General features: G+C 29.4%; 1 protein-coding gene across 1 annotated transcript; it reads right to left on the reverse strand.

Annotated features, from left to right (window-relative positions):
* Nucleotides 1–3,447: 3,447 nt before the first annotated feature.
* RpL37A (ribosomal protein L37A) lies at nt 3,448–16,193 on the reverse strand. The gene is made up of 3 exons (XM_075356640.1): nt 16,036–16,193; nt 14,598–14,726; nt 3,448–3,625 (listed from the first exon to the last, which is right to left on the reverse strand). The coding sequence occupies exons 1-3, from the start codon at nt 16,036–16,038 to the stop codon at nt 3,479–3,481; spliced, it is 279 nt and encodes a 92-aa protein (XP_075212755.1). The 5' UTR covers nt 16,039–16,193; the 3' UTR covers nt 3,448–3,478.
* Between the last annotated feature and the right edge of the window lie 1,332 nt (nt 16,194–17,525).

The following is a 17,525-nucleotide window of genomic DNA, read 5'->3' on the forward strand; positions in this document are numbered from 1 at the left end:
GAGGTATTTTACTTTTTCATAGTGTTATGTGCATATGTAAGCATTAATTATTATTATAGGCATTATTAAGAGGCACAAGGCCTACTTTTCTGTTACACATGTTGTATTTTACATTATGACTTATTTATTCGACAAGTTATTATTACCTTATGTAAATTATTTTGGATATTGTGAGACGCACAGAGTATTTGTTTTCCTGTTACAAAGGTACACAATTTGAAATACGCAGTTAATGACTCGGGGTACAACTTTCCAGCCAGCTTTCTATGAAAATTGGATTCTAATTAATAATTCTTAAAGGCGTGAACAAGCTGTAGGAACTTTAACAAGGAACACAGTGGCTTTACTGAATCCATTTTAACTAAGTTACAGAAGTAATATGAAGACTTCCAGAACATCATTATAATGTAAATTTATCTCACCGATGTAGAATAAAAATGCAAATATTTTAAATTTATGACTAGTAGCATGGGTATGTCAGATGGGATGACAATACTGAATGTGATTGGTTAGGCAAAAGAAAGTTTCCAATCAATTTCCAGTAATATGTAATGTGATATAAATAAACGATATGATGTACATACAGTAGGCTGGGCAAGTTCTGTACTCGGCCAAACATTGCACTGATGAAACATAACTTTTGTTTCCTAACATGCAATACATGATTTTAACCTGTTTTTTGATGCTGAAAACGAATATGAACTCGGAATCTATCGCCCACTATTTTTAAAATTTTAATTAAAAGGATTTTTTTCATTTTTCAACATATAGTTAGCATTTTAAGCTCCTGTACTGTATTTTGTTAGCTGAAATTTATTAGTTAACTTTAACATAATTTGTAAGCTATAAATAAACAATAAATACTGAACAATGATTAATCATGTCTGTGCAGGTCAAAACATGTAGCTGAAATTAACATTTGTATTGTTTGTATTAGGCACATTAATTTTGTTCAGTCTTATTGCTGTCATAAGTTTGTTAACAGTGCAGTGTCATAATGTCTTGAAATTGTGTAAATGATGTGGATGCCTTTTGTTATGTGTGGTGAGTTTACCATAAAATCAAATAAAACAACATTACATCTTTACAAAGAAATTTCTAAAAAAATCTAAACATACGGTAAAATATCCATCGTTGAAATCTACAATCAGGCCTGTACCTCACTGTGAAACTATTACAGTTCCTGAGCCACCTGTGAATGTATGTTTCGAAAGCAGCGATGAAGAATAAGGCAGTACCTGAAGAAGACAACAATGATTTTGATTTTTATCTTCTAATAAGCCACATCTTATACCACAAGGTAAATTAAATGACTTTGTTAGGGATTTAAATTTATCAAAAAATCAAGCTGAACTGTTAGGATCAAGACTGAAAGGTTGGAATTTACTTTTAAAAAAATACAAAAATTTCAGGCTTTCAAAGCAGACAAAAAGAACTTTCTCAGTACTTTATTGATGAAAATAATTTGGTTTATTGCACAAATATTATAGAGCTTATGTTGCACTTAGAACAAGTTCATAAACCTGAGGACTAGCGCATTTTCATAGATTTGTCCAAGTATAATTTAAAAAGTGTTTTACTATACAAAGATAACAAATATCCTTCGATACCAATTGTTTATGGTATTAATTTGAAAGAAACATATGATGTGATGAAAGACGTTCTTGAAAAAATATATTATAAAAAACATAGCTGGAACATATGTGGTAATTTGAAAGTTAACTATTTTGTTAGGCTATACTAACTAAGTAGATGTGTTTTCTTTGTGAATGGGACAGCCGCTGAGCTAGGGATAAACATTATGTTACCAGAGTCGAGAAATGAGACAACTCCAAATGGGAAAAATATTATTCATGAAAAATAAAAATATTAGTTGAATCTGAAAAAACATTTTTACCCCCTCTTCATATCAAGGTAGGAGTAATGAAAAATTTTATAAAAGCAATGAAGGATAGTCCTGGATTTTTGTACATCAGGCAGAAATTTCCGAATGTAAGTGAAGGAAAAACTGAAGAAGGAATATTTGTTGGTCCTAAAATAAGAGAGTTGGTCAAAGATGATGTATTTAACTCAATGTTAAATATGTAGAAAGTGCAGTTTGGTCTTAATTTAAAGAAGTTTGAAAACATTTTCTTGGCAAACAAAAACCCGACAATTACCACTCCTCCTGAGTTGGGATTGTCAAAAAAAAGCTATGTTAAGCTCTCCCAACTCATCAATCCTACTTCTGCTTTCTTCTGCTTTGTCCCCCCCTGCTCTGATTCTATTTCTTGAAACTAGTCCTTGTGATTCTTTATTCTAACAATTTTAGATTTTCAAACATTACATAGGATTGGGTGTTTATTTGTTCATTAATTATGTCCAGTCCTTTTAATTTTAGCTTGAATATTTCCATGTTTTCTAGAATATATAATTAATTATTCAAGCTTAAATTAATATTAATAGGACAAGACACATAATTAATGAACAAATAAACATTCAATCCAATGTAACATTTAAAAATCTAAAGCTGTTAAAATTAAGAATCACAAGGATTAGTTACAAGAAATTATAGAACTGTTAGAGCAGGAGGGACAAAGTAGAAGAGGCCATCGTAGTAGTGATGGAGGGAGTGGGAGGAGCTTAGTATATCTATTCAATAATTCTAATTCGCTGCTAAAAGTAGTTTTGAGGATGGAGGTATTCTGAAATGCATCAGCTATGAATGTTATGAGTGTCAATGTTTTTTTTAACAAAAATATATAAATTTTAATTACGAGATAGAATTAAAGATTCTTTAATTCAAGATAAAGATTTTTTAATTAAAAAGAAAAATCTTTATTTCCATTTTAGGTATAAAACATTAAAATTTTTAAGAATTTTAAGTAAGCTGCATATATAATAAACCATTATAATAAAAAATTGATTTTTATTACATTTTATGCATAATTATTAATCTTGTGAGTGTAACCTCTCCTTAAACTTAATAACAAATTACAAAAAAGCCAACTTGAAAAAACTAGTTCTTTTGACTTATCAATTTGTACTGGGTTCTGAGTTATATTGCACAATTTTAATTTATATTGTCTAATATAAACAGTTAAATAAGGAGTAATTTATGATAAAATAAAGAAGAATATACAAAGTAGTTAATTTTGAACACAAAGATTTATTTAGATGTGACATCTACTTAGAAATTTAAGACTTTTTTTTTTAATAGTTTGTGCTAGTTCTTGTGCATCTGATTTATTTGTTATTAAATCCCTTTTGTCTAATATAATATTTCCAATTGTTACTGTAAGTTTATTATAAAACCTGCCATAGAACTAATCTGCCAAAGAATAATGGTTATTACATATTTTAAGGGTAATTTTTAAATAAGTAATAATTTTTCTTTGTTTTCAACCATTCAAAAAATAAGAAAAGTTGTGCACTTCTGTTTAAGGAAAATAAATGAAACTATATGGCTTAATACTTAAAAAAAGACTTTATTTAACATCTACAAGTCATTTACTTCACGCAATCTTCTGACAGCGGATCTGACCGATGTTGCTGCAGTAGTAGAATACACCCAAGCTCCACCAGCTACAATACGCTTACATCTTTTGCATGACCAAATTCCAACACAGCTACGTTTCATAGCATCCTGTTAAAAAAAAGAATAAAATTAACTGATAATTACCATTACAAAATAAATATTTCATAATTAGTTATCTAATATTTTCAAAAATATGAGATTTCCAGTAAATTTGTATAACAGAAAATTAACTGATAGGCAAAACAATAATGATTTTAATAATTAACCACATAATGGATTAAATCTCTTTGTAGTACATTCTTTAAAATCTATCTGTAAAAAATTACTGAAAATAATATAAGGTTTCCTTAATACTAATGTAATCTGAACAGAACTAAACACATTTTTACTTAATTGCTATATAATAATCTCTACGCTCTTTTTTACATTATAAGGAGATTGTCACTACCAAAAGTACAAAATACTGCACTAATGTAGGTTGTAAAATCAAGAGTTCTTATTCTAATCTGATAATTTGCAAAATAGTATAATGATTGATATCTTTTGTGATGATTTTTCCTGATATGTTTTGTGTTTTTTTCCAAAATTGTTACCATTAGAATTTCTTGTTAATGAAAACTAATACTTATTTTAAAAGATTACATCAGAAATAAAAATAACTTCTAAAGTAGTGGACTAATTTAACTGCTAAAGAATTGTATGTTTTTTTAGACGTTACTATATTAACCCTAGCGGTGTCAAATGCCAAAATCCGCCTAGTGTTGCCAAATTCTATGAGCCTCACTTCTTTTGGAAGTGCTATTAGTAAAATACGATTTTAATGCTTTGTAAGGTTATTAACAGAGGGTACAACTGTTACTATTTTGAACAATCCAGTTAATGTGACTGTATATTTCATTTTGGTGACTTTCTGGTTATAATGAAAAATCCATCAAGGTAAATAATGAAATTTCTTCATCACTTCTTATAATTATTTTCTGCCAAATGTCTTACTAACTTGGTTAGTGATCTTAAAAGTCCTATGACATTTTAGTTTTGCAATAATGAATAGTTATTTTATCAACTGTAACTAAACACAGTGAGTGACAAGCTGCACTGCTAAGAGCCTACACTGCTAATTTAGCCTATGTTGATTTTGTTAGTTATTTTAGTATTTTTCTTTTTCTTATTTTTAGACATTTAGTTCAAATGCTATTTTATATCTTCCAATTGTCATAGATAAGAATGATAATTATATACGGCTATTGTAGCTATTATGTCTAACAACACAAAAAATAATAACTACAGCGATAGACCTTGTATAGTGAATTTTCAAATATTTTAACCATAATGTCGCCATTTAAAAATGTCTGGAAAAATCTTTCCTAGATTATTCACAAAATAACTTTTTCGTTATTAATTTCTTTTTTTACAAAATAGTATGTGTGAAACTGATTGGGATTAAACTGATTAGAAGATGAGGTTCTTATTCCTTCTGTAGAATCTATATTTACTGAATCACCTGATCCCGTGGTAAATTCAGATGAAGATGATGGTGGACTGATAAATCACTTGAGCAAATATCAGTTACTCGCTGGAACTGAAGTAGTTTTTTCTATTTTGTGGAGAACTGGAGATGATGAGTCTATTGGCTTTGTACTTGACGTATCTATTGGTCAACATTAATAATTCAGATAACCTGTTCAGGTCATAATAATGATGGAAGTATTACTACAACATCTTTCTAATAGACTTAAAAAAGCACAATCATATAAAAAATAAAAAAATAAAATTGTTTCAAGAACGTGTATAAATAATGACATATCAGGGCACAACATAGTTCTTTGGCAAATTATATCAAATGTCACCTTGTAATAGTTTTGATGATGATGTCCAAATGTAATGGTAACTGAGAATAATCCTTCATCACCAAGGAAGAAATAAAAGTATTTCTTGGTGTACTAATTATTTCTGGCTACAATGTATTGCCAGGAAAATGTTGATATTGGGAAACGAGTTCTGATATGAGAAATGAACTTGTGTACGGGTCAACGAGAGGAGATCAGTTTCTGTCAATAAATCTGTTTATTCACTCTGTAAAGATGAAGACTTTGTGACAAATGAAAAAATGTGGAAATTTCACCCTCTTGTAAATCTTTTAAAAAAAGAGGTTTGCAGAAAATGTTATAAAAATAATATGATAACTGAATAAAAATTCCACATGATGAAAGACTTGCATACTTGATTCTAAACAAAGACAATGAGAATGCCTAGCAGTGCCATATGGCAACTGCGGCTCAAACCCAGGGGAAGTACAAGCACCCCGCAATGCCAAGCAGTACCTGCTGAATCTTCACACTAATTTTTACATATAGCTTTAATATATATAATTAAGTGTTACAAAAAATTAAATTCAGGCGTTAACGGGTTAATTACCAGAACAAAAAAAAATAGAATAATCATCTGATTAAAAACCAATATTTTCACAAATAATGGAATGTAACAACATGAATCTTCAATATTTTGAGTAGGTTTCAATTTATCAAGTACACAAAATAAGACATTGGCCACAACCATAACACTTCAAAAACAATTTCTGTCCTTTTCAGATTCTCCGTAAGAATGAAAGTTTAATTTTGTTTAAGGGAAGATCCAAAGAAAAGAAGCATATTTGATAACTGTCGGTTTGTTCTTTGTATGTAAACACTGTAATGTCACAAAGAACATGGTAAACAGAAAAAGAAAATACATGCCAAATCAGAATGAAAAATTGCAAAAAGGTGAAATTCAGTCAAGCCACACTATCGCTACGTTAGCTTTGAAGTGGATGGACAAAAAAAAAATTAGGATGCTGACCATTGACATCTGTACTGAAATTTAAAATAAAAGAAATTAAAACGTACCACTTATAAAGACAATCATAGGGTGGGATATTCTACCCTACTAAACGGCATTTGTATATGTGCATCCCCCTTGGCTTAGCACCAGAATGTACTGATCACTAGCGGAAAATCCTGATTTGTTAGTAGATGTCTCGTAGTGGACTTGACACTTGTTATACTGTTATTTAGTGATATATATGTAAAATATATATTAATGTATTCTTTTATTTATGTGATTGTTTTTCTTCATTTATCATTTATGTTAAGACTCAAGTTTTCATTTCCTCTTTTTTATTTGTAAAAATACATTTTTTTTTTTACTTTTTCCTTACTTTTTGTAAATTCTCACTTTTTTTGTTACTCTTATTAAACGAATTTGTTTAATGCTCTATTGTTAGTCAGCCTTGAAATAAATAAATAAATTTTACTACCATAATTCATTCATTCAATATCATAGCAGATCTTATCTTAATACACAACTATTTTCAATACAAATAAATCTATACCGAGAATACTATACATTATTCAAGTAGAATTGCATGTACAATTTTTTTTTGGCCTTGTAGTTACAGTTAAACATATATATATATAGGCAAAACACATGGGTCAAATCAAATTATAAACAATAAAGTTCAAAATTAAAATAAACTATAATTGTCAAAACTAGAAGAATTTTGAATCTTATATATCTTCCTTAGTGATTTATTGATTTTGAATTATTGTGTCAAGAATTCGTAAATTGAATATAAAATATAAATAAATTTAATTTATTTTAAGCTTCCAATTCTCATATTGACAGAATTTGCATGGATAGATATTATGGATTTTGATGAAAATATTTAAGTGTGCAATCTTTAAAAGATGCCTAAACCGATCTAAATCAAATTCAATTGGAAAGATTTGCTGATATTTTTTCACTTTTCCTCGATCAATTTTCATAATAAAAAAAAAAAATTACACTAGAGGTAACCAATTTTGGACACCTAATAATAGCATTTAGAGATACCGCCCGCCAGGGCAACCTGTCTGGAGGGCCTAGCTGCAGAGGCATGCCTACGGTACACCCTGCAGCTAGTAATAATAATATGGGGCAATGTAGACAAGACAGAATGTTGCTTCTCACCCGTCTATAATGTATGAGAAAATCCATCAATAAAATTTAGCTTTCCATTTTTTTTATCTTTGGCTTCCTAAATTCATTTTCTCTATATAAAACAAAAACTGGGAAACATTCATGCCTTGATGATATCAAACTAACAGTGATAAACCAGCTATTATAAAGATTTCATGTGTCAATTTATAAACAAAAATGGATAGGCCTCAAGAAGTATAGACAAATCGCTACGACTAACATCAGAATATTTTCTGTCTGTAGTTCTACCATCAGGAAAGAAAGCTGATATCACAGTTTTAGAACTTTCCTGTCACGTGACTTTTTTCTGATGCATGGCTTACACATACTCAACTTAATTTAAATACAGTATTTCTTGTTTATTTAATTCAATGATTCTAACTACAGCACCTGTGCATACCGTTATTTCATTCGCGCAGGTGTGAAAGTAATAGTGGCCACTTTAAATATTATTCATTTATCTACCACTCACTAGTGATGTCACTACATAGCAGACTACAGCAGTAGTCCGTCCGCTAAGTGGGATAGGGGTGTGGGTGGATAAGACTCCATTTTGATGGGGAACAAATTTATGGATCCAACAAGATGCTAACAGAAAAAACCCACTGTACTGGCTTCTACAACATCTCAAAATTATTACTATTTTTTGGAGTGGGGTGCAATTTAGTAAAAATATTTTACACAAAAGATGTTTTTTAATAATTTTCAAAAAAAGAAAAAATGCAATGAAAATCACCCCTTGTACTGCCTTCTATAACTCTTCAAATTTACCAAACAAGTGTTTCTACAAAAGTAGTTTATTAATAACAAGTAGCATTTTTTTGTCTTGTCTGCAAAATGGGATGACTTTTTGTAGTGGCGTGCTTTGGAATTTACCACTCAGAATTAAATGTACAATAATGTTATCACAAATTTTAATTTAATTTAAAAAAAATAATTTTTGTTTATAGTTTGCTTATGTTGCATTAAAATATTATTGTTAATGTAATGAATTTACGGGAAAAGTTTTTAATGGAAAACCTGGTCCAGCAAGAAAATTTACAAAAAATATTTCAATAGAAATATAAACTACCTCTAATATGTTGCTGTCCATTACAGCAAGAAAACTAAGGGCAAGAGTTATGCTGTCTAGATATATACTATTGACATAATTACAAATCTATGAAACTGATTAATTAAAAAACCTGTGATTTGATAACGTTATAGTGAACATCTAATCTACTTTCTTTGTAAAATCTGATTAAATGCCACTTGGTTTATGTGTTCACTGATTTACATGACATTTGTCAATAATCTAAACATGATAATTGGTTTTTGTGAATTAATTTTCTGCATCAGTTACACACAAAACAAATTCTGTCAATTGAGCATTTTAAAATGATTTTTCCTTCAATTTATAAGCTAATAATCATTAATGATAAGGATTTTTCATTCTTATAAAATTAATTTTTCCTAACTATACCATCAACTACAAATATAACTGGGCTTAAGTAGTTATTCTGAGAATATATATTTAATTAATAAACAAAAATAAAAATTCAGTAACAGGAAAACTTATTTGAATAATAAATCTGTCTTTTCAAATGAGTTCATTTTTTTCCGTATATGATAGAAGCACTGTCAACAATGTACATCAGTGTATTAAATGTGTAGTTCAAATTTAGCAACCAAATAAGTAGGATATATTTTATTAAAAGTAGCAATTTATTTTGTTTGAAAATGAAGAACAAAGGATTTGCATTATGTTGAGACATTTGCATTTGACTGACATTTTGGAAGTATATTTATTCCAAAAATGTTGTATTTTCTACAAAAGCAACATTGTAGGCCAATTATTGACTTATAATTACTCAAATGTGGTATAGCAGCTGATGAAACATGGATATGTGGTTATAAAACTAAGTTCTAATCATCTAAATGGAAAATATTGAAAAGTTTTTCAATTTCAGTCTAGTTAGACTGAAAAAAATGCAAACTTTGATCACCTATTAATATTCTCCTTACTATTTTTTTTTTCAGATTACAATGGTGTCATCCATAATCAATTCCCACACCACAAGGTTGTGTGGTCAACAAATAATATTTCTTAGCAATTTTACAGTTTATAAGGGCAGTACAAAGAAAACAACCACAAATCCAGGCAAACAATTTTTGGATTTCATCCCACATTAATGCTACAGACAACTCACACTTCATTATTCATTTAAGATTTTTTAATCAAAAATATCACTAAACTGATGCCATAGCCTCCACATGCTTCAAAAAGTACCCTGTAACTTTTTCCCACAGATTAAGAGAACAATTTACGACAATAAAAGAAATAAAAATTACTAAGTGAACTTAAGATAAAAAAAAAATTCTTCCAAAAATGTTTGAGGATTAGAAGAAATGCAGACATAAGTGTCACATCTATGGCAAATTATTTTGAACGGGGAAATATAAAGTATAAATACTTTTTTTTTTTATAAAAATTAAAATTCTCATTTGATCACATCTCATAAATTAATCTATTGAAAATGAATTCAATAACATGAAAAACCAGCTGTGATTGGTCTCATATTTTACTTTTTCAGCTATATATGCTACTAAAACAATAATGGGAAAATATATATATCTGTAAAAAAATATCTAAAATGGTATTTTTAAGTTTTGTACCTTAAGAAGACATTAAAATTAAAAAAAAAAAAGATTTAAATAAATTTTTGTCTGATGGATGTTGATGTGTGTACGAAGGAAAATCAAATATACGTGGGATTTTTGTTCCCGAGTGTCTATGGTTGGTAGGACTGGGCCGACGCTTCTAGTATGCTTGAATGAGGAGAGCCAGCCATTCCACACTCCAAATTAATTCGTCAGTAACACTCACAATGTCAGAGCAATGGTACACCTCCAATGCGCAATGCATAATTATAAAATTTCTTGCTTGTGAAGAAGTTCAAGTGATGGAAATTTTCTGGAGATCGACTGCATAGTTCGGAGAACAAACGCGGAAAACCAGGAATACGATTGCTGTCCTTGGACCAGACGAAAACATTTGCGTGGTTTGAGACATTCTTGAAGACAATCAATGGGTGAGAGTATTTGAAATAGCAGAACAGGTCGGGATAAGGTATGGGAGCTGTCAAGCAATCATCACAAATGACCTACAGTTCCCATAATATGTATGACAGATGGATCCTTCACCTTTTGATCACAGATCAGAAGTTGAGACTTTGGAGGTCTGTCAGAAGCTTACAGCAAGGTCTGTGAAAGAAGGTGATAACATTTTTGAGTCAGGATCATCACCTGCGACGAAATGTGGGTTCACCACTACACTCCTCAGTCAAAACAAGCCAGAATGGAGTGGCGGTGAAAAGGGAAGGCAGCCCCAGTGAAAGTCCAAGTCTTGACTGTCAGCTGGCAAGGTTCTTTACCATTTTTGCACAAGCGATGCACAATCAATGCTGCTTATTACTGCGAGCTGTTGAATGAAGTGAGGGCTGCAAAAGACGAGACCAACAGATTCAAGAGGCCATCCTCCTACATGATACCAGGCCACATACTGCAGCTCTAATGGTCTCATAACTAGAAGAAATGCACTGGAGGAACTCAATTTGATCATCCTCCCTGCAGCCTGGACCTATCGCCCTGTGATTTTCATTTGTCTGGGCCGCTTAAAGAAGCTCTAGGAGGGGCTCCTGACGCAACCAGCTTCATTCTATAATGCTGCGATAAAAAACCTACCTTCTTGCTGGGAAAAATGTATTTCTAAAGCAGGAAACTATGTAGAAAAATAAATTATATTTGCCTTTTACTTTTCAATAAATAAATTTAAAAATAAAATCAAATCCTGTTTATATTTGATTTACCCTTGTATGTTGGCCTGCATTTGGTCTAACTTTCCTTGTTGACAGATTTTTTTCAAACCTTGTAGACAGGTAATATCTTGCTTCAGCAGAGGAGCTAATGGGAGTTTTTTGTATCTATATTTTCTACATCAACGGGTCTTCAAACCACAATAAAACCTTTTTGACTATCCCACTCCAATGGCTTGTGGTAACAAAAAATATTTTTATAGATTTATAAAAATGTATTTAAAATTTAAACCCATCTTACATGTTACGTTTACATCTAAAAAGTAAAAAATTATAATTCTTTGATAATCCTTACCTCTTTGGTATTTCTTGGAAAAAAAATTCTCACTCGCTTGTTTGAAAATGTTGACTGTATTTAGAATTATAGTTGTTGTATCTTTATATTTAAAAGTTTAAATTATAAAAAATATATATATATTAAAAACTGATTTTATTTTGTTTAAGATTATTTATACCTCTTCTCTGATCATTGGAAGCACAAAAAAAATTGATTTTAGTTTATTTAATATTCATTTTTAATCATTAAAAAAAAGCCCTCTGATGCATGAACCCCCCAATTTTTCAAAAGGTCTAAAACATACTAATATTTAATTTTGGCTATTGCTTTATTTTGCTGAACATCACGGTTTAAAAAACTGAAATTTCATCAAAGAAATAATTTTATATTTAATGATATTAAAAAAAATCATTTATTTTACACACACACGGTTTGTAAAGTAATGAGACTGGTTAGGAAAAACTTTTTATTTACAATTCAATTATACATACTCTATCACCTTCAAAATAGTTCCCTTGAGAATGTTCTTCCCACTCCTTCATAGCGGTGTTGGAACTCAGAAACCATAATATCCTTCAGATGGCCAGTTACATTTTTTTTTTGTTTATTGCTCCAAAATGGTGTCTGTTGAGGTGTGTTTTTTAGTCGGGAAGAGCAACAAGTCGCAGGGACTCAAGTCAGGTGAATAAGGTGGTTGAGGAACTACAGGAATGTTTTTCTAGCCAAAAACTCATTAATTGAGAGTGCAGTGTGACAAAGTGCATTGTCATTATGCAGCACCCTCTTGTTTTTTATGGCTGCTCTCAAGCGGGCAGCTCTTTTCCACAGTCTTTCAAGAATTTCTTGGTAAACATATCTGTCCAATAGACATAAACTCAAAAAGTCTCTGATTAGCTCAATATTTTTGTCACTTTTTGATGTTAAGGTCTTCCAGGGCGTTGATTGTCCGCAACTGATTCCTAGCCATTTAAAAATGCTTTAAACCATCTAAAAAACTTGGGCTCATAACAAAGCGTCATCTTCATATGCCCTTTTCAATTTTGAAAAAGTTTCCATTACGTTCTCACCAAGTTTAACACAAAAGTTGATTACATGTTGCTTATAGTTAGTATCACTTATTTTTGTAAAGCACTACAAAAACTTGTTTCACAAAAATTTTGTTTATGTTTTATGAGGCAACAATAAACTAAAAATATTAATACCTTATATAAATCAGCTGTTCATATAACCATATTTAATAGTAACTACAGTTTTACCAGTTTGGCTCCCAAAAAAACTAATCTCGTTACTTTAATTACAGTGAAAAAAAAAAAATATATATATAGCCCTTACCCATTTAACTTTCATTAAGTACTTTCCAAATATTGAAATAATCAGTGTTTTTTTTGTATTTTATCATGAAATCAGAAATAAATATTAAAATAAAAAAAAGGTTGAGAAAAATTTGTTAAGCTTGGTTACTGTTTTTAACTTAACAGAAAATTATTTTATCATGAAGATATAAATAGAGAGCTTAAAACGAATAAAATAAAAAAGAATTACCAGCTTTTTTCATGTTCCATTTCTCATATAGAATTTATGGTTAATTTGAAATTAATTTTTCTTCATTTTATGAAGTGATGATTGAAAGGATAACCTGAACAGAACTAGAATTTTAAAAAAATGTTTGAATGCAGTAGGACTACTTATTTGCTACTAAGAAGACACACTATTATTTAAGATAAAGGTCAATTATAACATTTGCTACTAAGAAGACACACTATTATTTAAGATAAAGGTCAATTATAACAAACGCCCATATAAAATTGAAATTGTGATAAAATTTATTAATTTTTTATTACTCCTTACCAAATTTGGCATTGAAAACAGTGTTACTTTTCTTTTTCTTTTTTGTTGTATAGGTCAACTTGCCCATTTTGCAATTTTTTTAATTTTTAAACTTCTTGTTTTAAAATGTTACAAAGTTCAATCAAAAACCACATTAATTTTGATGATTACAGGATATGAAACAGATTTTGTGAAAATTTGAGATTTCTTGAATTATTTCAATTTGCATATAGCCGATTTTACACAAATTACAATATTTAGAGGCTTTTAAAAAAGTATGTATGACACCCAGATCTGGATTTTTCAGAAAGGTGTCTCCTTCAGTTAGGCTAAAATAAGTACGGAAATAATATATAGTATGTTCTATGCAGATTAACAGCTTGATATCTTTTAATGTAATTAAGTTAAAATAAAGTTTATGAAAGCATCAACTTGTGTAAAGTTGGATGACATGCCAATCCCAGTTTTTAATTTGATTCGTGATAAGGTTGCATGATAAAAAATAAATTTTATAAACCACCACCTTCCTTTAGGTGATCTGAAATTGATTGTCCCGTAATAATTTTTCATACTACCACTACTAGTAGTTGCAGATATTAATTAATAAATAAAAATTTAAGTCTAATTTAAATAAAGTTTGTCTCAATGAAAAATTAAAAATATATGAATAGTAAAAACCTTTTCCCTTAGTGCAAAATAAACAAAAACAAAATAAAACCTTCGTAAAATTATTCATATTGGTTGTTTAAAGCATTTCATAATGCTTCCAACAAAACACTACTCTCTGCTTTAAAAGGTTGAAAAATCTTACCGTTGTACAATCAAGTGTACAGCTTTTAATTGTAAAATGCAATACATATTTGCTATACTAAAATGGAAAAAGTCTACATGCAGTAGATTACAAAGATGTGATGTGAAGGAAGTATATGTCAATCTTGACATCCAAGTGGTTTCCTGATCATCTTGCAACACACAGCAATGGCAGCCAATTTGCATTTGCAATGCAGCCAATGCATTGCACTACTGCAATGCTCACCATATAAATAAAGAGTTTACAAGCTATAACATTTTATGTCACCTCTACTATATTAATTGTAATGCACAATATACACTTTAATATAAAACATACCTTTCCACAAAATGAACATGTGTATTTTGAATGCTGGGTAACTTCCATCTTCTTTACCATTTTTCTGAGGGAAGCTCCATAACGGGTTCCATATTTTCCAGTGATTCCGACCTTCTTTGTCCTTTTGGCCTAATTAAGATAAAACATTACTATTTCAGAACAACAAAATATTTTTAATTATATATCAATAATAAAATTAATTTGCTCATAAGAAGAAACAACAAAACATTCCCTTTACATACAATAAATAGCTAATAGCTACGTATAAAAATGATTATAAATGAACCTAGCTAAGAAAGATACTTCCTACAGAGGAAACTACTTTTATCTACATAGTTTCATATACGCAGTACACACACACAAAAGTAAAATCATTAAAAAATGGATATTTGTACTTCATGAATACAATGAAAATTGGTTAACTGACGAATTTTGAATAGCACAAAGACTAATAAGCAAGATTAATTGCAAACATTTTATCATATTGGAACATTTGGTATATTCTGTACACCTTATATCATCTAACACTGAAATCTGACATGCATTTTTTAAATGACATAAATAATAATAAACAACAAATGACATAAATGTATAATCATATTTTTTTAATACATTCTACTATGATTTTGTAGTATGGTTACACTTTTTCTGTATAGACATAATGTTTTTCAAACATAAAGCACTAGCTATTATTTAAAAAAAAAACTTGGGGGTTAAATACTCCCAATCTAATTTGCATATGTATATAAAATAAGTAAATTTCTGAAAAAAAAGAGGCTACCTTGAACCTTGTCATTTTCTCTGGCACTGTTATTCTGCTAAAAAGAATTTAATACATACCCAAGAAATGAAAATTGAATTTCTTTCTAGATAAAAGAATTAATGAATTTTGCATTTAGAACTGTTCAGTCAAAATGTAAAACTGTCATTCTGAGAAATGAATTTTTTATACAGAATAAAAATTGAATACATGCAAAGGATTCATTTTCTAAAATGTTTAGCCATACATACAACCAGAAACAAACATCAATCTAACTTACACGAAAAAATTAGTGGTAAAGTTTGGATAAAAAAAAACTGATTAGAATCGATGTCACTATTTTACATAAAATGCAAACATTTTAAACTATGCCTACTTATTACAGAATAAGCACAAACTCCAAATTGAAGCTATTTCATGAATTTGAAATAAATCCATTATTCGAAAGCCAATAACTATTTTGACAATATAAGTTATCAGGTTTGTTAAGTCACAGAAATATTTAAGACACGATAATCCTACCAAAAATTTGATATCGTAACACATGAGCATAACCTACTACTTGTGAGATATTGCTATCCGGCATAAATTACTCACTTTAAAACTCAAGGTACCTTGTACAAAAAGTCACCTATTTACAACAGTAAAAATACGATAAGTATTGTGAAAAATACTAACCATTTTGAAGGAGTAAACGACCTTCTTAACATAAACGTGCCACTGAAATGTAAAGACCGAATCTTCCGGAAGTTAACGATGTTAAAACTACACTGCCTTTGAAATCACATTTGGTCTTCATTGAACACTTAAAATGATATAATTAAATTGGGTTCAATTATATTTTTAATAGATACAACAAATAAAATATTTTTGAACATTATTCATAAGATAAGTTTGTATAATTTCACTCTTAGAAACTCAAAATACTGACGTAATTTAATTTTTTCTAATGCAAAATTGAATTAGCTGTATATAATTTATTTACTGTTTATAATTTGTAATTAATGAAATCGGAAATTAAGAAGAGACTAATTTTATGAAAAATTATGTTGTGATATATAATTCAGATAAGACAAAAAGTCTGATGAGGACAGCACATTTCTTCCTTGTACGCCAATTAAATTATAAATACATCTTTTTAAAATGAAAAGTACATAAAATTTTTATTCATTAACTTCTGATATTTTTGTTATTGTTATTGAATTATTCTTTGTCGTAAATTTTTTTTACAATCAGAGGTTAATAATTCAATACATTTAAATTAATAAAAAAAAGTTTAAAAAAGGGCAATGAAGCCTGATTCGAACTGGTGTGCCTTGTAAGATCCAAATATTTCATTAATTAAATTTTTATTTTGCTGTAATTCTGGAATCAATGAAAATAAGTACCACTTATGATGATATAACATTGAAAAGCCCTCAATGAGGGCTTATTACTGCACTTAAGAAAAAGTTCAAAAACCAAATTACCAGAATTAGTATTTTATTTGCTTTTTTAAATTAGAATTATATATATATATATATATATATACACATTTTTTTTGTCTTCAGTCATTTGACTGGTTTGATGCAGCTCTCCAAGATGCCCTATCTAGTGCTAGTCGTTTCATTTCACTCTCTACATCCCACATCCCTAACAATTTGTTTTACATATTCCAAACATTGCCTGCCTACACAATTTTTTCCTTCTACCTGTCCCTCCAATATTAAAGTGACTATTCCAGGATGCCTTAATAAGTCTGTCTCTTCTTTTAACTATATTTTTCCAAATGCTTCTTTCTTCATCTATTTGCCGCAACACCTCTTCATTTGTCACTTTATCCACCCATCTGATTTTTAACATTCTCCTATAGCACCACATTTCAAAAGCTTCTAATCTTTTCTTCTCAGGTACTCCGATTGTCCAAGTTTCACATCCATATAAAGCAATGCTCCAAACATATACTTACAAAAATTTTTCCTGACATTTAAATTAATCTTTAATGTAAACAAATTATATTTCTGACTGAAGGCTTGTTTCGCCTGTGCTATTCAGCATTTATATGGCTCCTGCTTCATCCATCTTTAGTAATTCTACTTCCCAAATAACAAAATTCTTCTACCTCCATTATCTTTTCTCCTATTTTTACATTCAGTTTAATTTATACAGTAAAATAATAATGATAATAA

Source organism: Lycorma delicatula, chromosome 1 (assembly GCF_047948215.1).
Source record: "Lycorma delicatula isolate Av1 chromosome 1, ASM4794821v1, whole genome shotgun sequence".
NCBI lineage: Eukaryota > Metazoa > Arthropoda > Insecta > Hemiptera > Fulgoridae > Lycorma > Lycorma delicatula.